Below are 22,485 nucleotides of genomic sequence, written 5' to 3'. Positions count from 1 at the left end.
CCATTAAAATTAATGCTCTATGTTTATTTCTCATTGTTTTCTTATGTAAAACTATAGTTATTCTCTATAAAATGTATTTTTTTAATATTTTTGGGTGTCTGGAATGGATTAATTGGATTTACATTATTTCTTATGGGAAATATTACATATTTTGTTTTTCGTCCATTTTGGATTTTGGCCGACCTTCTGGAATGGATTAAGGACGAAAACTCGGGTATTACTGTACATGTAAAAACTTGATTATTAGGGTAAAAAAAAAAAAAATTATGACTATTGTCCTACCTGTTACTTTCTCCAACAAGGGCAAAAGCTTTACCCTTGGCATCACTGATCACACGGCAGTAGTTGGCATCTGGACGTTTCTGAGCCCCACCATAATACAGCTTATATGTTCGATCTACTTGTGGTAGTATTCCATCAGCACTAACAATCTGCAAGTTTTAGATGAAACTTTTTTTTTTTAACATGTCAGCCATCTCCCACTGAAGTAGGGTGACCCAAAATAGAAAGACACTTTTGCCATCATTCACACAATATCACTGTCTTTGGAGAGGTGCCCAGATATGACAGTTTAAATGTCCTTCCAAACAGCCAATATCCCAAACCCCTCCTTCAAAGTCCAGGCATCGTACTTCCCATCTGCAAGACTCAAGCCCTTCTAACCAGTTTCCCTGAATCCCTTCACAAAACATTACCCTGCTCACACTCCAACAGCTCATCAGGTTCAAAAACCATTCGCCTTCATTCACTACTATCTAACATGCTCACACATTCCTGCTGCATGTCCAGGCCCCTTGCACACAAAATCCCTTTTACCCCCTCCCTACGTACTTCCTAAGGCAACCTCTACCCTCCTCCCCACCACTACAGATTTATACACCCTCCAAGTCAACCTATTTTGCTCCATCCTCTCTAAATGACCAAACTACCTCAATAACCTCTCTTTAGCCCTCTGAATAATGCATTTAGTAACTCCACACCACCTTCTAATTTCCACACTACAAATTCTCTGCATAATATTTACACCACACACTGCCCTTAGAAACGACATCTCCACTGCCTCCCGCCTTTCTCACTGCAGCATTCACAGCCCGTGCTTCACACCCATATAAGTGTTGGTACCACTACACGCTCGTACATTCCCTTCTTTGCCTCCTATGAGGAAGTTTGAATAATTAAGGCAATATGACCTTTCACATTATAAAATGAATTACCTCAAGTTTTATAGGGTTCCTTGTTAGATCATTAGCTTAAGGAACCTGTCTTCCACAGCTCAGCCTCAGGGTAAAGACAGCTGGATTAATATGAATACTGGTTTCACGTGATTAAATTTTTAAGTGTGGGTATTATCTGGTGTTGGATGCTAGACACAAATATGGTGACCAAAGCTGCACGCAATATTCTAAAACAGGCTGCATTAATGGCTTGCACAGTAAGAGCATGAATAATAATCTATAATAAACTAAAATTCTGTTGCTCTTTCTTGTGGCCTAAGTAGAAAATGCCAGATTGCTTTACAAAAGTATAGGCTGCCAAGATCACCACTGACTCATCTCTATCACCTCTGCCTAGCAAAAGGTAAATAGTCTTATTTATGGAAGGCAAATGCAGTTAATATTCGCAAAAAGACCTGTATACCGTGTACTGGTATTATATACAGACCAGTGTCACTATTGTCAATCACTAGTAAAATTTGGGTAATAATAATAAAAAAAAAAATTACTAACATGAGACTGTCTACATAGCTTCAGAAAAGATTGTGCTTAATCTGAGTTTTTGCTACATAGTGTAGAGGTTTAACATCAGCTGGTCAATGAATCAGAGATCAATATGTAGTTGCATACGACATTTTTGATACCTTTGTTCAGATGTCACTAAGGCCTCCAAGTAAAACTACAACTGGTAGTAGAATTTGATACAATTTCACACCTGAACATCTACTTCAATTACTTAGGGAAATTTTTAATAATGCAGTACCTACAAGTAATTACTGCCAAACTGTGGAAAAGGACACCTTTGTACAGTTCAGGACATTTATTAAAAGGAAATGTTTTACTATGTGTGGCTTCATCAGTCCTAGGACTGTTGATACCACTCATGGCAAAACGTTACCTGCAATAAATGTCCTGAACTTTACGCAAGTGTACTTTTCTGCAGTTTGTAGTATCAAATCAATACCAAATCAGTTCCAAATGTTTGAAACATACCCAGTAACTCAATTTTTCAAATACTATATAAAGTGTATTTTCATAACACTGTACTCACCAATTTTCAAAAACCTAGCACATACTTCTTGTGTGAATCTACCAATAATTTTCTTTAATGCAAATTAATTAGTAGAGCAAATGAAGACTAATGATAAATTTGAAGGAAAATGCTAAATTATCAAACCTGAGGTGTGGCTGTATTGAGTGAAGGTCGGTCTGCCATGTAAGAAGCACCAAATTTTTTAAGATCAAATTCAGGAGCCTCAAAGCTTAAGCGACTTTGCCATGAAGGTTTCACATACTCAAAGAGACCTGTAAAAGGATTGTATAAATGAAATATTAATTTTACAATTGAGATTATCAAACATTTAAAAAAATAAATCCTTTTATTGCTACTGAGCTTTTTCTTGCTGATACCCTCTACATCTATGAATGCCTAATGGAATCTTGGTACAGAGAATATCCTGACTTTCTGCTTACAGCACAAAGCCTTCATAGTCGACAGAGCTTACTCTAAGATTAACCATTACTACTACTACTACTACTTCTTCACTGCACATCAAATCTGATTAATACCTCCAGTCAACATATTATATCTTCACTAGCAAGCCCAGCCCATGCTTATATCACTTTATAGCTCCATATCTCTGTTTCCTTAATGCAAGTCTACTTTCTGATGTGTCTGCATTATCCTGATAACGACCCTGGTGGTGAAAATGTTTCTCAAATAAAGCTCCCTAGATAATGCCCATGTGTCTTAGTCAACAATATCCTACCTCAATTATGGTGATCAAAACTACCACAGCACCCAAGAATATAGGATCCCAAACTGAGGCATGGTTCCCCAGAGGTATACAACGGGATGTTCAGGTGGTAAATGAGTGAGTTATTACAATTTATTGTGTTGCAACTGTCATTATTGATTTTTTTCAACATTTATGTTCAGTAATTATTAATGAACGTAAACTGAGACAACCTTTCTATGCATAATATACCCTCAAAGGAGGTCCCTTGGCCAATGATGGCTCTTGATCCAAGGAATTGGCCATGCCATCCCCTTCCTTGGATCAAATCTGAATCCCTCTCATTCCCCCATGTGCTATATGATCCCAACAGTTCATGCAACACCTGACAATACACTATCAACAACAGTTGTATTTAAAATGAAATACAATATTTTGCTGTACAATAAAGAATTCCATTTTGGCATGCTACTAGGCTGGTTCCAGTTTGACTCACTGGCATAGTCCGAGCCCAGGTATTGTCCACGAGGTGACCTGGCTACTAGGCTAGCATGACCCATTTGCTGGCATAAATATTAAACCTGGTCTTTATTCTAGGCAAACAAAGCTTGTCAAAATATATTTGCAGTTTATGCCTAAATTTGCATCTTTATTTAAAAATATGGACGCTATTTTTCTTGATACAAAAATTACATTAATTTTTGTGAATATATTGTCATACTGCATATAGCTGTTCACAGTAACAACTCGTGTATGAATACATAAAGCTTTTATATTGCAAGTTTGTCTTTTTTTCTCAATACGACCTATGCTGTTGTACAGTGAAGTTATGCATATTGTTCCGTCTGCATGTCTTTAACTCATTAGACATTACAGGAAAGAAGTGTGTGGTTAATAATACAAAATGAAAAGGGTACACAAGTGATATTGTTATGGGAACCACTGACCTAGATTATAGTAATACTGTAATATTGAGGGAAATAAAGCACTTAAGTCATAGAAGTCATACACTGCTTGGGAAATAGGAGGCAATAAAATTCAGCCCAGGAAGGGATGAACATGTTCAGTTCCTTTGATCAATATCCCAACATGAGGGGTTACACTATATAACAGGACATATTAGCAAATACTATAGATTGAGAATAACTTGGATCAGAATTCAGATATTTTTTCCAATAAAGCCTAAAATCCTGCTTGCATAATTTACTTCCTGAATACTGCATACTTAGCTTCAAATTACTGGCCACTATTACTTCCAAGTCTTTTTTCCATCTGGTTTTCCACAGCTCCTTTCGTGTTCAACTCATAGCAGCCTATTTTATTTTTTCTTCAGTTTAGGTAATCCCAATTAATAACATTCCACTGTAATCCCAATTAATAACATTCCAATGTATACCCTTTCTATACATTGTATCATGACATGTAAGATAAATAAAAGAAGTTGGGAGGTTAAATATTAACCGTGAAACCCCTTCCTTTTCTGAGGAACTGACAAGGCAACTATGTCACAGAAAGCTTCCAAATGATGCACCACATGCCCCTAAAGTTCACAGTGTTGGACAAGTAACCCTTTAAGCCAGGATGAATTGGCTAAGTCCTAAACAAGTACAGTAGGGCCCCCGCTTTACGGCGTTCTGCTAATACGGTCATTTCAAATTATGACCAAAACTCTCTATATGGCTCCCCCACCTGACTTTCTAATACGGTCACCGTGCCCCACCCTGTTTGTTTACATTCTATGTGGGATCCATAAGTACTAAGTCTCTCCATTATGTCTGGAAACTCCAAAATTTCAAGTGTTTTTAAAAGTTATTTCATATTTTATATATAGTCTGATAATTATACAGTGGACCCCTGCCTTATGATGGCATCGCGTTATGTTAAATCCGCCATACGATACATTTGAACGCAAAAATTTTGCCTCGCCTCATGCGATTCGTCCGGGACACGTCCCACGTGTGGCCTCAGCGCCAATGTTTACAAGCCAGCCAGTGCGGTCGCATCCACGCATACATTCAGTACATTTCACCTTATCCCAGTGTTTTTTGTGCTTGTAACTGCAAAATAAGTCACCATGGGCCCCAAGAAAGCTTCTAGTGCCATCCTTGTGGTAAAAAGGGTGAGAATTAGTATGGAAATTAAGAAAGATTTTGAAGGGTTTGGGGCTAACCCTGAGAAGCCTATGCCAGTTGTGGAATCCATTGTGCCTACTTCAAAGATTAAGGAAATGTGTGCAAAGTGGGTTGAAGTGCAAACCTTTATGGATGAAAAGCACCCTAACACAGCTATTGCAAGCCGTGTTGGCAACCTGTACAATGACAATGTTGTGGCCCATTTTAGGCAAACCTTAAAGGAACGGGAGTTACAGACCTCTATGGACAGATTTGCTGTGCAACAGAGGTCCAATGACTCTCAAGCTGGTCCTTGTGGCATTAAAAGAAGAAGGGAAGTAACCCTGGAAAAGGACTTGCTACCTCAAGTCCTAATAGAAGGGGGATTCCCCTTCTAAACAATAACTTCCACACACTCCCCTCCTCCCATCCCATCAATCATCATCAGATCTTCAATAAAGGTAAGTGTCATGTATTCTATTCTTAGTAGAGTAGTAATTGTGCATGTCTTCTTCAGTTTGTGTATATTAAAATTAATATTTCATGTGGTACAATTTTTTTTTCATACTTTGGGGTGTCTTGCACAGATTAATTTGATTTCCATTATTTCTAATGGGGAAAATTAATTCGCCTTACGATAATTTCGGCTTACGATGAGCTCTCAGGAACGGATTAATATCGTAAGGCGGGGGTCCACTGTACTTGTGTATACTTTTTTTTTTTCAACAAGTCGGCCGTCTCCCACCGAGGCACGGTGACCCAAAAAGAAAGAAAATCCCCAAAAAGAAAATACTTTCATCATCACTCAACACTTTCACCTCACTCACACATGATCACTGTTTTTGCAGAGGTGCCCAGAAATACAACAGTTTAGAAGGATATACGTATAAAAATACACAATATATCCCTCCAAACTGCCAATATCCCGAAACCCCTCCTTTAGAGTGCAGGCATTGTACTTCCCATTTCCAGGACTCAAGTCCGGTTATATAAAATAACCGGTTTCCCTGAATCCCTTCACTAAATATTACCCTGCTCACACTCCAACAGATCGTCAGGTCCCAAATACCATTCACTCCTATCAAACACACTCGTGCACCCCTGCTGGAAGTCCAAGCCCCTCACCCACAAAACCTCCCTTACCCCTTCCTTCCAACCTTTTCGAGGACGACCCCTAGCCCGCCTTCCTTTCCCTACAGTAACAATAAAATGTTCCTTGTTAATATTAGCAGCTTACCTTCTTTACCTCCATCCCGCCCAAAGCCACTCTGCTTGTATCCACCAAAGCCAGCAGCAGCATCAAACATGTTGTGGCAGTTAATCCAGACAGCACCTGCCTATGAAGAATTAAAATATGTATACAAATATAGTCATATAGGTAGTAGGTTGGTAGACAGCAACCGCCCAGGGAGATACTACCGTCCTGCCAAGTCTGTGTAAAACGAAAGCCTGTAATTGTTTTACATGATGGTAGGATTGCTGGTGTCCATTTTTTCTGTCTCATAAACATGCAAGATTTCAGGTACGTCTTGCTACTTCTACTTACACTTAGGTCACACTACACGTACATGTACAAGCACACCCCTCTGGGTTTTCTTCTATTTTCTTTCTAGTTCTTGTTCTTGTTTATTTCCTCTTATCTCCATGTGGAAGTGGAACAGAATTCTTCCTCTGTAAGCCATGCGTGTTGTAAGAGGCGACTGAAATGCCGGGAACAAGGGGCTAGTAACCCCTTCTCCTGTATATATTCCTAAATGTAAAAGGAGAAACTTTCGTTTTTCCTTTTGGGCCACCCCGCCTCGGTGGGATACGGTCAGTGTGTTGAAAGAAAGAAATATAGTCAACTGCTGAACACCATTTTGATCAACAATATTTTAAACAAAATGCACTCAGGAGGGAACAAACTTGCTAATCAGAATTTGGAATACCTGTAGGACGAATAAACATGTTTACTCAGCTCGATTATGAAATACATAGTATACAGGGATTTTCGGAGAATGAGGTGAGAAAGAAAGACTAATCATATAATTTATTTATGATTATAAACTGACAAAGTAATGTAATCTATGACCAAGTGAAGTTTAAAGATTACTAATATTAACTAAATCACTATTTATGTCAACAGAGTAATGCAGTCCAATGTCATAAAAGTAGCAAACTTGGAAGGAGAAGCACACACTATGAGCATCAGTCTTCAATATTCCTTATTTGTCAGAGTTTATGCATTTGGAGAACATAGTCTAGATAAATTCATAATGAAAAAAAGTTTTTTTTTTTTTTTAACAAGTCAGCCGCCTCCCACTGAGGCAGGGTGACCCAAAAAGAAAGAAAATCCCCCCCAAAAAAATACTTTCATCATCATTCAACACTTTCACCTCACTCACACATAATCACTGTTTTTGCAAAGGTGCTCAGAACACAACAGTTTAGAAGCATATACGTATAAAGATACACAACATATCCCTCCAAACTGCTAATATCCCGAAACCCCTCCTTTAGAGTGCAGGCACTGTACTTCCCATTTCCAGGATTCAAGTCCGGCTATATAAAAATAACCGGTTTCCCTGAATCCCTTCACTAAATATTACCCTGCTCACATTCCAACAGATCATCAGGTCCCAAATACCATTTGTCTCCATTCACTCCTATCAAACACGCTCATGCACGCCTGCTGGAAGTCCAAGCCCCTCGCCCACAAAACCTCCATTACCCCTTCCTTCCAACCTTTTCGAGGACGACCCCTACCCCGCCTTCTTTCCCCTACAGATTTAAATGCTCTCCATGTCATTCTACTTTCATCCATTCTCTCTAAATGACCAAACCACCTCAAGAACCCCTCTTCAGCCCTCTGACTAATACTTTTATTAACTCCACACCTTCTCCTAATTTCCACACTCCGAATTCTCTGCATAATATTTACACCACACATGGCCCTTAGACAGGACATCTCCACTGCCTCCAACCGCCTCCTCGATGCTGCATTCACAACCCAAGCTTCATACCCATATAAGAGTGTTGGTACTACGTACTATACTTTCATACATTCCCTTCCTTGCATCCATAGATAACGTTTTTTTGTCTCCATATATACCTCAACGCACCACTCACCTTTTTTCCCTCATCAATTCTATGATTAACCTCATCCTTCATAAATCCATCTGCCGACATGCCAACTCCCAAGTATCTGAAAACATTCACTTCTTCCATACTCCTCCTCCCCAATTTGATATCAAATTTTTCTTTATCTAAATAATTTGAGAAGAAGCTGGATGTCCTGGCTTTAAGTGAAACAAAGCTGAAGGGGGTGGGAGAATTTCAGTGGAGAGGAATAAATGAGATTAGGTCAGGGGTTTCAAATAGAGTTAGAGCTAAAGAAGGAGTAGCAATAATGTTGAAGGATAAGTTATGGCAGGAAAAGAGGGACTATAAATGTATTAATTCAAGGATTATGTGGAGTAAAATGAAGGTTAGAGGTGAAAAGTGGGTTATAGTAAGCGTATATGCACCTGGAGAAGAGAGAAGTGTAGAGGAGAGAGAGATTTTGGGAAATGTTGAGTGAATGCGTGGGCAGTTTTGAACCAAGTGTGAGAGTAATGGTGGTTGGGGATTTCAATGCTAAAGTGGGCAAAAATGTTGTGGAGGGAGTAGGAGGTAAATTTGGGGTGCCAGGGGTAAATGAAAATGGAGAGCCTTTAATTGAGCTATGTGTAGAAAGAGGTTTGGTAATAAGTAACACATATTTTATGAAGAAGAGGATAAATAAATATACAAGGTATGATATAGCATGTAATGAAAGTAGTTTGTTAGATTATGTATTGGTGGACAAAAGGTTGATGGGTAGGCTCCAGGATGTACACGTTTATAGAGGGGCAACTGATATATCGGATCATTGTTTAGTTGTAGCTACAGTTAGAGTAAGAGGTAGACGGGAAAAGAGGAAAATGGCAACAAGAAGCAAGAGGGAGGTGAAAGTGTATAAACTAAGGGAGGAGGAAGTTCGGGTGAGATATAAACAACTATTGGCAGAAAGGTGGGCTGGTGCAAGTATGAGTAGTGGGGGGGTTGAAGAGGGTTGGAACAGTTTTAAAAATGCAGTATTAGAATGTGGGGCAGAGGTTTGTGGTTATAGGAGGGTGGGTGCAGGAGGAAAGAGGAGTGATTGGTGGAATGATGAAGTAAAGGGTGTGATAAGAGAAAAAGTTAGCTTATGAGAGGTTTTTACAAAGCAGAAGTGCTATAAGAAGAGTAGAGTATATGGAGATTAAAAGAAATGTAAAGAGAGTGGTGAGAGAGTGCAAAAGGAGAGCAGATGATAGAGTGGGAAAAGAGCTGTCAAGAAATTTTAATGAAAATAAGAAAAAATTTTTGGAGTTAAACAAGTTAAGAAAGCCTAGAGAACGAATGAATTTGTCAGTTAAAAACAGAGTAGGGGAGTTAGAAGATGGGGAGATGGAGGTTTTGGGTAGATGGCGAGAATATTTTGAGGAGCTTTTAAATGTTGACGAAGAAAGGGAAGCGGTAATTTCATGCATTGGCCAGGGAGGTATACCAACTTTTAGGAGTGAAGAAGAACAGGATGTGAGTGTGGGGGAGGTGCGTGAGGCATTACGTAGAATGAAAGGGAGTAAAGCAGCTGGAACTGACAGGATCATGATAGAAATGTTAAAAGCAGGGGGAGATATAGTTTTGGAGTGGTTGGTATTTTTGTAGTGCCAGTGGCTGCATCACTATGCCACTAGCTGCCAGCATGGTGTAGTCCCCCACTCCTTAATTTGTTATCTATGGAGGCAAAGAAGGGAATGTATGAAAGTATAGTAGTACCAACACTCTTATATGGGTGTGAAGCTTGGGTTGTGAGTGCAGCAGCGAGGAGGCAGTTGGAGGCAGTGGAGATGTCCTGTCTAAGGGCAATGTGTGGTGTAAATATTATGCAGAAAATTCGGAGTGTGGAAATTAGGAGAAGGTGTGGAGTTAATAAAAGTATTAGTCAGAGGGCTGAAGAGGGGTTCTTGAGGTGGTTTGGTCATTTAGAGAGAATGGATCAAAGTAGAATGACATGGAGAGCATTTAAATCTGTAGAAGGCGGGGTAGGGGTCGTCCTCGAAAAGGTTGGAGGGAAGGGGTAAGGGAGGTTTTGTGGGCGAGGGGCTTGGACTTCCAGCAGTCGTGCATGAGCATGTTTGATAGGAGTGAATGGAGATGAATGGTATTTAGGACCTGACGATCTGTTGGAGTGTGAGCAGGGTAATATTTAGTGAAGGGATTCAGGGAAACCGGTTATTTTTATATAGCTGGACTTGAGTCCTGGAAATGGGAAGTACAATGCCTGCACCCTAAAGGAGGGTTTCGGGATATTGACAGTTTGGAGGGATATGTTGTATATCTTTATACGTACAGTGGTCCCTCGCTTTTCGTAGTTCTCGGCAATCGCAAATTTCGCCAATCATAGGGGTATTTTTGTATAAACATGGACTCGCTTTTCATAGGTTGACTCGCAAATAGTAGTTCGTCCAGGACGCTTACGCACGGTGTGAGCTGGGGAGGCCTCCCTACCCAGCCAGTCTGGCATTGTTTACCAGTGAGTGAAGGTCCCCTCAAGTGCTCCTACGAAATATTTCATAATATTCCACTCATTTTAGTGCTGCAAGTACTAAATAAGCTACCATGGCTCCAAAGAAAGCTCCTAGTGCCAAGCCTGTGGTAAAGAAGGTGAGAAATATGTACAGTGACAAAGTCTTGGGCCATTTTAGGGAAGTGTTAAAGAGACGCCAGAAACAGAGCTCTCTCCACAGTTACTTTGCGAGACAGGACTAGAGTGACTCTCAAGGTGGTCCTAGTGGCATTAAGAAACAGATAAGAGAAGCAACCCCAGAGAAGCAATTGGTACCTGAGGTGTTGCTGGAAGGGGATTCCCCTTCCAAACTGTAAACAATCCAATCTCTCTCCTCCTCCAGTCTCCCATACACTAAGAAGAATCTCCAATAAAGGTAAGTGTTATGCTGTTAATGTTTCATTCATCATTTCCCATTGTATTGTTTATGTACTACATGTATATTTCATGTAAAAAATTTTTTAGTTTTAATACTTCTGAGTGTCAGAAACGGATTAATTGTATTTACATTATTTCTTATGGGGAAAATTGATTCGCAAATCGTAAATTTCGTTTATAGTAGCTGTTGCGTACAGGGCCACTACTTAAGCCTGTTTAGCCCTTTCTTGCAACAAATAAACAGGACTGAATATCCTGTTCTAGATGAAATCATTCAACTGTTCAGTAGTAAACAATCACAATGTTTCTTTCCGGTTTTTTATTAAGTTTCTTAATAAACCATAGAAGGTTTTTATATTAACTTTAAAAAGGTCGCACCATAAAACAGAGTACTCATGAAATTTACACTTAAGTTCACTAAAAGATAATACACAGTATTATCTTGATTATAGTACTGAACGGCTCTAGTATCATAACACCTTCTCTTCACATAATAACACTTTACTTAACTCAATCCAAATGAGACAGAAGACGTAACACTTCAATAATAATTCACTCTTATTCAACTTTCATAATATACTAAGTGAGTTTAGGAATATTTTACACTTAAAGGAATTTTGAGGCGAGTCTGTCTCCCATGACTTTTTCACCGTCCTCTTTGAATCAATACTGCTTAAATTCACTCCTAGCAGAGCTAGGGACAATCACCAGCGTCTCCAAAACAGCAAGCTTCACACACTGTACACAAAAGCTCTGTTTCAAAAGTGCTTTGAAGTGACCACAGACACTCGATTGACTCTAAAAGAGTTTTGGAAGGATCACGTAAACCTTATAGGTAAGGCTTCTAAGAGAACCTTGAACTCTGAGAGTCCGTTTGGGGAAACTGTTCAAAGGAGGGGAGAGAGAAATTGAAGGAATTGCCTACTTCAAAGATTAAGGAAATGTGTGCAAAATGGCTTGAAGTGCAAACCTTTTTTGATGAAAATCACCCTCACACAGCAGATACCATCCAGATCTTCAATAAAAGAGTGTCATGTAATTGTGCATGGTACTGGAGGGTCACTAGGGAACCTCATATGGGACCAGAAGTTTAAATCCAAGAATCAGGGAGCTTCCCTCACGAGAGGTGAGGAAGGTAAGAACTGAACTCTGTGAGGCTTTACCAGCCCACTTTGTCTCGGTCGGAGCAGGGGTCGAGCAGCTCAAAACACCTACTGGTGCTTGGCCAGGTCACCAGCAGTTGACACTAATTAAATGGCCTAACTAAATACAAAGCTAAGTAATACGACCAGATAATATTATAAAGTCGAGTAAATCCATTTTAGCTACTAATGGAATTACTCCTGAATATAATATTAAGTGAAATAGCAAAAATAACATGTAATAGTATACCATTGTGATAATAAGAAGAAAATGAACAAAATGAACAAAAGGGTGTAACAGTAGCTCCTCCAGGAACGGATTAATTACGAAAAACGAGGGACCACTGTATATGCTTCTGAACTGTTGTGTTCTGAGCACCTCTGCAAAAACAGTGATTATGTGTGAGTGAGGTGAAAGAGTTGAATGATGATGAAAGTGTTTTCTTTTTGGGGATTTTCTTTCTTTTTGGGTCACCCTGCGTCGGTGGGAGACGGCCGACTTGTTAAAAAAATAGTAATAATAATAATAATGACAGCTTCAGTTCTCTAAATTATTAATTATAATAATTATTATTATTATTATTAGTATTGCAATGACGATAGAGCTTGTACCCTAAATTAATAGTAATAATAATAATAATAATTATTATAACAATAAAGCTTCAGTAATAATAATAATAATTATTATTATTTTACAATAACGATAGAGCTTCAGTTCCCTAAATTAATAATAATAATAATAATAATAATAATAATAATGTACATAATACGTACATAATAATAATTCAGAATCCTGCCGCTAGTTCGCGCAGCTGATGTTTACATTGCTGTCGAAGCAGTTCTCTCCTGATTTGCTTACAATTTTGACAGTCATTTTGCCAAATTTCGCTTTTCTAACCATGGGTCCTAAGAAAATAAGTGTAAAGGACAGTGCTGAGAAGAAAAAGATGATGATTTCCATGGAATTAACGCATGAAATCATAGATAAACATATGCAAGGTGCACGAGTTGTGGATTTAGCCAGACAATACCAGCGCAGTACATCTACTATATGTACCCCTCAAGGAAGGTTCCTTGATGTTGGTGAGAAGCTCTTGATTTAGGGAATTGGGTCTGTGCTCCAGTTCCCCGAATTAAGCCTGAATGTCTTCCACCCCCCCCCAGGCGCTGTATAATCCTCCGGGTTTAGCGCTTCCCCCTTGATTATAATAATAATAATTTACTATATGTACGATACTAAAGCAGCAGGAGTCGTTCAAGGCTATAGTGTCAGCCAAGGGCATTACAATAACGTCTGAGCTGCGGACCTCTGTCCATGAAAAGATGGAGAAGTTGCTGCTGACATGGTTGAGAGAGAAGCAGTTCGCAGGAGATTCCGTATCAGTTATATTCAGTGATTAAACAAAACAAATTGTATCAGTTATGTTCAATGTGTGAGTACATATACACTTTATATAAACAGTTTATTATTTCTTTAAATTCTGTAGTATATTATGATTTATTATGTGTTTATATACAATATTTTCAGTGTTTTCCTTGGAAAAATGGTGATCTATTGCAGTTAGCCTGAAAAATACTCTGTTTTCTCTTACAATAAGAGCATGGGAAGATACTCTCAGTATATACACACAGGAAATGGCAGACACATTCGCCGCTGCCTCTGCCACTGTATTATGGCCTATTTTATTAATTCTTGAGTATATATCATGTTTCTGTGTTAACTATATTGTTTATTATGTCATATTAGATGAATTGTGATAGACAAATAAGCCGTATAGTTGATAATAGCGTCATATTCAAGTAATTTTTCTTGGCTCTCCAGAGTTCAGGAACGGATTAATGGTTTTTCAATTAATTTAAATGAGGAAAATTAATTTGATATATGAGTAAATTGAGTTACGAGCTAGCTCCTGGAACGGATTAAACTCTTAAGTCAAGGTTCCACTGTACTTGCAACATCTGCCACATTGCTCCCCTATCTACTCTATCATATGCCTTTTCTAAATCCATAAATACAATAAAAACTTCCCTACCTTTATCTAAATACTGTTCACATATATGCTTCAATATAAACACTTGATCTACACATCCCCTACCCACTCTGAAACATCTTTGCTCATCCGCAATCCTACATCCTGTCTTACCTCTAATTCTTTCAATAATAACCCTACCATACACTTTTCCTGGTATACTTAGTAAACTTATTCCTCTATAATTTCTACAATCTCTTTTGTCCCCCTTCCCTTTATATAAAGGGACTATACATGCTCTCTGCCAATCCCTAGGTACCTTTCCCTCTTTCATACATTTATTAAACAAAAATGCGAACCACTCCAACACTATATCCCCCCCCCCCTCTGCTTTTAACATTTCTGTCATGATCCCGTCAGTTCCAGCTGCTTTACCCCCTTTCATTCTACGTAATACCTCATGCACCTCCCCCACACTCACATCTTGTTCTTCTTCACTCCTAAAATTATTACAGTACTGCATAACAGTAAATCTTCTATTTATTGGTTTGAATAAAAATTCATTGTGAATAAAAAATCAAAATGGAATTCATTTGTAAAGCCTGAAAACATAACTAATGAATAGAGGAAATGTTAGTTTAGTGCCAGGAATGCCTGCATTGTTTATTCTGGACCCTATTTTGAAATGGGAATATTTTGAACTTTGCACTATATTGGCCAAATTACCAATTTCCGGTCACTTTATTTTGTTGCTGAAACAGTTGACTTGGCGATTTCTTGTGCTCAATCGATAGAATAGAAGTAATACTAGTGAAATAGCTAAGAATTTGGTTGACTGGAATACTGTAATTGGCCTAAAATGGGAGTCAAATTCGGCAAAATCGCCGATGCGTAAATATCGCCTACACATCAAAATTCGCGAGAGCATAATTTCGTCAATTTTCCATCAAATTTTGTACTTTTTATTTTATTACCTTCAGAAAAAGATTCTCTACCATTTCATAGGAAAAAAATAACAAAATTATTTTTTGAAAATTCTTGGACCCTGGTGCACACTTTTAAATTTGGCCTCTGGACTCTGAAAGGGTTAAATTTAGTAATTTATAGAGGAGAAGGGGTTACTAGCCCCTTGCCCCCGGCATTTTAGTCACCTCTTACAACACACATGGCTTACGGAGGAAGAATTCTGTTCCACTTCCCCATGGAAATAAGAGGAAATAAACAAGAATAAGAAGGAAAATAGCAGAAAACCCAGAGGGGTGTGTATATATATGCTTGTACATGTATGTGCAGTGTGACCTAAGTGTAAGTAGAAGTAGCAAGACGTACCTGAAATCTTGCAAGTTTATGAGACAGAAAAAAAGACACCAGCAATCCTACCATCATGTAAAACAATTACAGGTTTCCGTTTTACACTCACTTGGCAGGACGATAGTACCTCCCTGGGTGGCTGCTGTCTACCAACCTACTACCTAGAAAATGTTTATTTATCTAATACTTATTGTACTATGTATGTTTGTTGTGTGTATGTAGAACTATAAATAATCTCTATAAAATGCATTTTTTTTGTGAATATTTTTGGGTTTCTGGAATGGATTAATTGCATTTACATTATTTCATATGGGAAATATTGCTTTGAGTTTCAAATGTTTTGACTTTAGAACTAGCTCCTGGAACGGATTAAGTTCAAAACTCGGGTTCCACTGCATTTTTAAATGTTTATACAGTAGTGTGCTGTATATTGTAATAAACAGAATAGAGGAAATCAGCTCTAATATGCGTTCTTTAGGTATGCCTACTAGTCAGACCCCCGTCATAAGTCTGAGTCGTTGGTAAATGAGTACGTCACTAAGTGAGGATTTTCCCAGGTGCTGAACAACTCTACTTGTTTAGTGCTCTCACGAATGTAATGATAATATTCTTAGGTTTAAACCTGCTAAGTCACCCAAACAAAATAAAAAAAAACTTACCTTGATCATTTTGGCAGTTTCAATAGCAAGAGTCATCTGTTCAGTGAAGACTGATGCACCTAGCCCATATATAGTGTTATTGGCCAAAGATATGGCCTCCTTGGCAGTTCTGAGAAGTACACAAGATTGACAGTATTTATTAGGCATTTTACAAAGTTGCCAGTTTTTATTATAGGATAAAAAGACACTTAAAATTTGCTTAATATGTAAGCTATTAATACGAAAATACTTTTACAAGCGATATTAATCATGGAATCCATGTTTCAGTATTTTACAGTAATACCAATTACTGTACTATACTACGCTGCATTGTATTCATGCCTATAGTACAGTAATCATAATTATCCATTAACTAAATTTCTATATACGTACTACAACAATTAACATTATCAGTTTGAATTTACTAAATTACTAAGGCAGAGAAGAGTGGCACGTGGGTGGTGTGAGTGGTACTGCAACAGGGGATGGTGTGAGTGGTGCTGCAGCAGGGGGTGGTGTGCGGCACTGCAGCCCAGGGTGGTGTGAGTAATACTGCAGCAGGGGTGGTGCGTGGCATGACAATGAGGCATTACATAATGGTAGTGGGTGATGGCAAAGCTGGAGAGGGGTAATGTGACTGGCAAGACAGCAGGGAATGATGATGATGGCAACACAAGGGGTATGAGAGGGCAGTGGGGGTGGCAAAACAGGTGATGAAGGAGCTAGTGGTAGTGATGAGAGGATATGAGTAACCAACAAGCAAGGAAAGTTGCAAGGCAACAAGGAGTGGGAGTGGGGGTGGGGTGTTGAGAGTCAGTGTGGAATTACCAATGGAGCAGCAGAGGTGTCTGTTACTTGGTTATGTAGCCACTATACTTGTCACCTGAATTATTTCCATTACCAAGTGATCCTTTTTGCCAAATTTTTTGCAAAAAATATTTCGGAAATCATATCTAATAACACTAATAATACAGGTCCACATCCCTTTATCTGAAATTCTGAAATTTGAAAAGTTCCAAAGACCGAAGTTATTTTGTGGAGTGTGGAACATCAGTTATCTCAGTGCTGGGTCATGCCGCCACATGGCGACGTGACCCAGCACTGACAGCCAGAGTGGCAGGTGAAATTCGAAATACTGGCCCTCAGGGTTTCGGATAAAGGGATGTGGACCTGTATTCTGGTACGTGCTTCAGGAAGTACTAGTACAAAACAAAACAAAGTATGTTGTACAGTGTAGTTATTGTACTGTAAAGTGTTTCAAGATAAGCACTACATCTCTACCTCTCTACATTCTATCCAATGTCTTTTATTGCCCTTTCTGGTTAAACAGATTTATATATCTCAGTTCCAGAATATTACTGCAGAAAATTAAGATCTAACCAAACTTACCTAAATGGCATGGCTATAAGAACAGGGCCAAATATCTCTTCCACAACTGTGCGGGATGTAGTTCCTACACCAGTAATTAGGGTTGGCGGGTAGTAACATCCTGATGGTGCATCAACTTGAAACACCTTATAAAATTCATTGGACGAGAACAAAGTTAAATATTTTTTAGTGCAACATTGTATATCAGTGTCTCTTCCCTGTGACTAAAATACAAGTAGCTTCACACACACACACATGTAAAAACAGATAAAGTTTGGAATCAGGAAGACATGCATTAACGTTCAGTAAAACGCTGCAAAACGTGGAATTAAATGAAATATAAAGGTACAGTTTTAGGGCAGGAGCAAATGTTAATGAGGGGAGTTGGCTTGTTAACTGAACAAAGAGTGGCATGGTACAATTACTACTACCAGGGTCTAAGGTGATTGTGTTTATAATTCATGTTTACCAGGCTGAGCTGGTTATATGACTGCATATTTACTTTATTAATAGGGAGAGAGAGAAAAAAAATATTTTATCTGAGGTGGCAATCAATCAAAAAAATGTATTAAGAAAAGATTGCTGAAAAAAATTGGGTGGAATAGTAGTACAGTACACTGGCAAATAAAAATATAAGCTACAGCAATCAAAATTCAAAATACAAATACAGTACAATGGAACCTCGGTTGTCAAATTTAATTCGTTCCAGATGTCGATTCTACAATCAAAATTGATGACAACCAAAGCAATTTTTCCCATAAAGAATAAGGAAAATTGAAATAATCTGTTCCAGACTCCAAATGACAATATAATAATTTATTAATAATAATGTACTAACCACTACAAGAAGCAACATATAAAATTATACAGCACAGGGAAACTGTAAAAATGAATAATAAACGAAAATTTAACTAAAATACTGTACAGTAAATGAAAATTTAACGGCCTCTTACTTGTCAGAGGAGAGCTAATGGCAAAATTCTAGTGGCTTCAAATCTTGTGGGAGAAAGCTGGTAGGCCTACATGTGAGAGAATGGGTCTGCATGATCAGTGTGTGCAGTATAAAAAAAAATTCTGCATCACGAACAGCAACTATGCGGTGTATTTTCATATGGTATTTATGGTTGCATTCTTGTTTTCTTGGTCTCATTTGATAGAATAGAAGATATATTACAGAAATAGAGATGATTTTTTGAATGGTTTACAGACTAAAAGTAGCTTGCAACTGAGGTCAAAGTAATGGAAATGTTTGATTTTTGCTGATGTTCAAGAGTAAACAAATCATGTCACACATGCAATACATGTCAACTGGTGGGTCTAATATGCATTCACAAATGTGCTGATATTATTTATACAATTATTACAATTATGCAATAGTCTGAATAAAAGCAAATCTATTTTTCGTGAATAAAAATTCAAAATGAAAAGCAAGCGTAATGTAAGAGGGGCCTGGAGATGTGACTAATGAACAGAGAAAATGTTATTTTAGTGCCAGGAATGTTTGCATTGTTTATTCTGAACCCTATTTTGAAATTGGCCTTTCTCGAATTTTGTGTGAAATTGGCCCAATTAGTAATTTCAGGTCACTTTATTGGGTAGTTGAAATAGGTAAATGCAGTTTCTTGTACTCAATCAATAGAATAAAAGAAGTTCTAGCAAAAAGCTATGAGTTTGGTCAACTGGAACAATGGAAATGGGCCAAAATAGGGCTCAAAGTGGATGAAATTGCTAATGCATAAATATCTCCAAGACTGCTAACTTTGCAATAGCATAATTTGGTAAATTTTCCATCAAATTTCATACATTTGATTTCATTACCTTCGGAAAAAGATTATCTATCATTTAATAAGATTTTTTTATTTTAAATTCTTTGACCCTGGGAGCGTTGTCTGTCAACAACTAGAGCACATATGAAAACCCTGACATGCTTTTCTCGAATTCCTCATTCGAAAACTGATTTGTTCGACAAGTAGTGCATTCAACAACCAAGGTTCCTTTGTAATATGCAAATATCGGGAGCAAGTAATACAAGATGCAAAACAAACATGCAATGATAGCCTAGAGCTATCATTCAACTCCCAACATGGTTGTTTTGCACATAGTACAGTAATGTTGAAATGTTAATGGTAAAAATTACACCAAATGCATGGAACCCATTGAATAGCACATGGGAATGAATCTTTTGACTAGGGACTACTAAGTAAGGTATTATATGTTCTATATAAATAACACTATTGAAAACTGATAATGAAAAAAATTGGTCATTATATTGCTAGTAGTGGATTTCAATTACAAAGAGATTGGATGACCTATTAAAAAGAATAAATCAGAAATGATCAATAAAAATCCTTAATGTATACCTGGAGGCAGGTATATGTTACCAGGTATCAGATACAAGATGATGATGATAAAGAATTCATGTTAATGATGATTGATGTATCAACACATCTACTCTTCAACGAGAGAAGGCAGCATATTATCAATACCAGACCTAGTGTTTACTAGAAAAGAAATTTTAAGAATATAAAATATTTGAATATTTGAATCAAATTGGTTGGAGGCAGTAGAGATGTCCTGTCTAAGGGCAATGTGTGGTGTAAATATTATGCACAAAATTTGGAATGTGGAATTTAGGAGGTGGTGTGGAGTTAATAAAAGTATTAGTCAGAGGGCTGAAGAGGGGTTGTTGAGGTGGTTTGGTCATTTAGAGAGAATGCATCAAAGTAGAATGGCATGGAGAGCATTTAAATCTGTAGGAGAAGGAAGGCGGGGTAGGGGTTGTCCTCGAAAAGGTTGGAAGAAAGGGGTAAGGGAGGTTTTGGACTTCCAGCAGGCATGCATGAGTGTGTTCAATAGGAGTGAATGGAGACGAATGGTATTTGGGACCTGACGATCTGTTGGAGTGTGAGCAGGGTAATATTTAGTGAAGGGATTCAGTGAAACCGGTTATTTTATATAACCGGACTTGAGTCATGGAAATGGGAAGTACAATGCCTGCACTCTAAAGGAGGGGTTTGGGATATTGGCAGTTTAGAGGGATATACAGTGGACCCCCGGATAACGATATTTTTTCATTCCAGAAGTATGTTCAGGTGCCAGTACTGACCGAATTTGTTCCCAAAAGGAATATTGTTAAGTAGATTAGTCCATTTCAGACCCCCAAACATACACGTACAAACGCATTTACATAAATACACTTACATAACTGGTCGCATTGGGAGGTGATCGTTAAGCGGGGGTCCACTGTATTGTGTATTTTTATACGTGTATACTTCTAAACTATTGTATTCTGGGCACCTCTGCAAAAACAGTGATTATGTGTGAGTGAGGTGAAAGTGTTGAGTGATGATGAAAGTATTTTCTTTTTGGGGATTTTCTTTCTTTTTGGGTCACCCTGCCTCGGTGGCAGACGGCCGACTTGTTAAAAAAAAAAAAAAAAGTCCTCCTGGTCATTCTACTTTTCTCTATCATTTCTAAATGCCTAAACCACCTCAATAACCCTTCCTCAACCCTCTTGAATAATACTTTTGGTAACTACACCTTATCTCCACATTATCTGCATAATATTTACATCACACATTACCCTCAAATACAATATCTTCAATGCCTCTATCCTCTTCACTGCAACTTTCAAGACCCATGCTTCACACCTATACAACAACGTTAGTACCATTATACTCTGGTACATTCCATTTTTGCCTCCATGGATAAAGTTCTTTGTCTCCACAGATGCCTCAATGCACTGCCCACCCTTTTCCAGGTGCACTCCCAAGAAGTTACCCCTCATTCTGCCTTTCGATTGGTTAATCAATAGAATAAAAGAAGTTCTAGCAAAATAGCTATGAATTTGGTCAACTGGAATAATGGAATTGGCCCAAAACAGGGCTGAAAGTGGGTGAAATTGCGAATGCACAAATATCTCCAACACTGCTAATTTTGCAATCTATGCTCAAGTGAATCTTTTTAGCTTTGTTCCCAAGAAAGTCTTATCAACACTGTGTGAGTTTTTTAGTGGTTTTAGCAAACTCAAAATGCTCTGCATAATCACTGACTTTCCAAATCATTTGTACTCCTTTTAACTCTGACTATTTTTATTTGAAACTACACATACTGTCAACTCTCATCTACAAGACTTGGATTTGATTCCACCATTTGGCAGGTTTCCTTATTCCTATTGCCTCTGTTCACCCTGGGTGTTAGCCAAATGCAGTGGCTCACATTCTGGAGACAAGGATTAAGTGACCACCAATGAAAATAAGTCAGGCACAGTGCTTTATCCTGTTATCCTAGGTTACTAATCCTCTTGATTAATAATCCAAATAAAATATCTTTGAAGACTCACACATACACAATTTTTTTTTTTTTCAACAAGTCGGCAGTCTCCCACCGAGGCAGGGAGACCCAAAAAAGAAAGAAAATCCCCAAAAAGAAAATACTTTCATCATTCAACACTTTCACCACATTCACACATTATCACTGTTTTTGCAGAGGTGCTCAGAATACAACAGTTTAGAAGCATATACGTATAAAGATACACAACATATCCCTCCAAACTGCCAATATCCCAAACCCCTCCTTTAAAGTGCAGGCATTGTACTTCCCATTTCCAGGACTCAAGTCCGACTATATGAAAATAGCCGGTTTCCCTGAATCCCTTCACTAAATATTACCCTGCTCACACTCCAACAGATCGTCAGGTCCCAAGTATCATTCATCTCCATTCACTCCTATCTAACACGCTCATGCACGCTTGCTGGAAGTCCAAGCCCCTCGCCCACAAAACCTCCTTTACCCCCTCTCTCCAACCCTTTCGAGGACGACCCCTACCCCTCCTTCCTTCCCCTATAGATTTATATGCTTTCCATGTCATTCTACTTTGATCCATTCTCTCTAAATGACCAAACCACCTCAACAACCCCTCTTCTGCCCTCTGACTAATGCTTTTATTAACTCCACACCTTCTCCTAATTTCCACACTCCGAATTTTCTGCATAATATTTACACCA

The 22,485-nt window shown here is 38.3% G+C and overlaps 1 protein-coding gene across 2 annotated transcripts in view; it reads right to left on the bottom strand.

Annotated features, from left to right (window-relative positions):
* Positions 1–282: 282 nt before the first annotated feature.
* LOC128698763 (aldehyde dehydrogenase family 16 member A1) overlaps positions 283–22,485 on the bottom strand; it is a gene marked incomplete at its 3' end in the record, with an annotated part of 42,654 nt that continues 20,451 nt past the window's right edge. For both annotated transcript variants that reach the window (XM_070097708.1, XM_070097709.1), the window contains 5 exon segments: positions 283–431; positions 2,392–2,519; positions 6,299–6,398; positions 16,133–16,241; positions 17,501–17,625. In XM_070097708.1, the coding sequence (XP_069953809.1) occupies positions 283–431; positions 2,392–2,519; positions 6,299–6,398; positions 16,133–16,241; positions 17,501–17,625 (611 nt within the window).

The sequence above is a fragment of the Cherax quadricarinatus genome, chromosome 59, assembly GCF_038502225.1.
Source record: "Cherax quadricarinatus isolate ZL_2023a chromosome 59, ASM3850222v1, whole genome shotgun sequence".
NCBI lineage: Eukaryota > Metazoa > Arthropoda > Malacostraca > Decapoda > Parastacidae > Cherax > Cherax quadricarinatus.
This window is presented reverse-complemented; position numbering and strand designations above follow the sequence as displayed.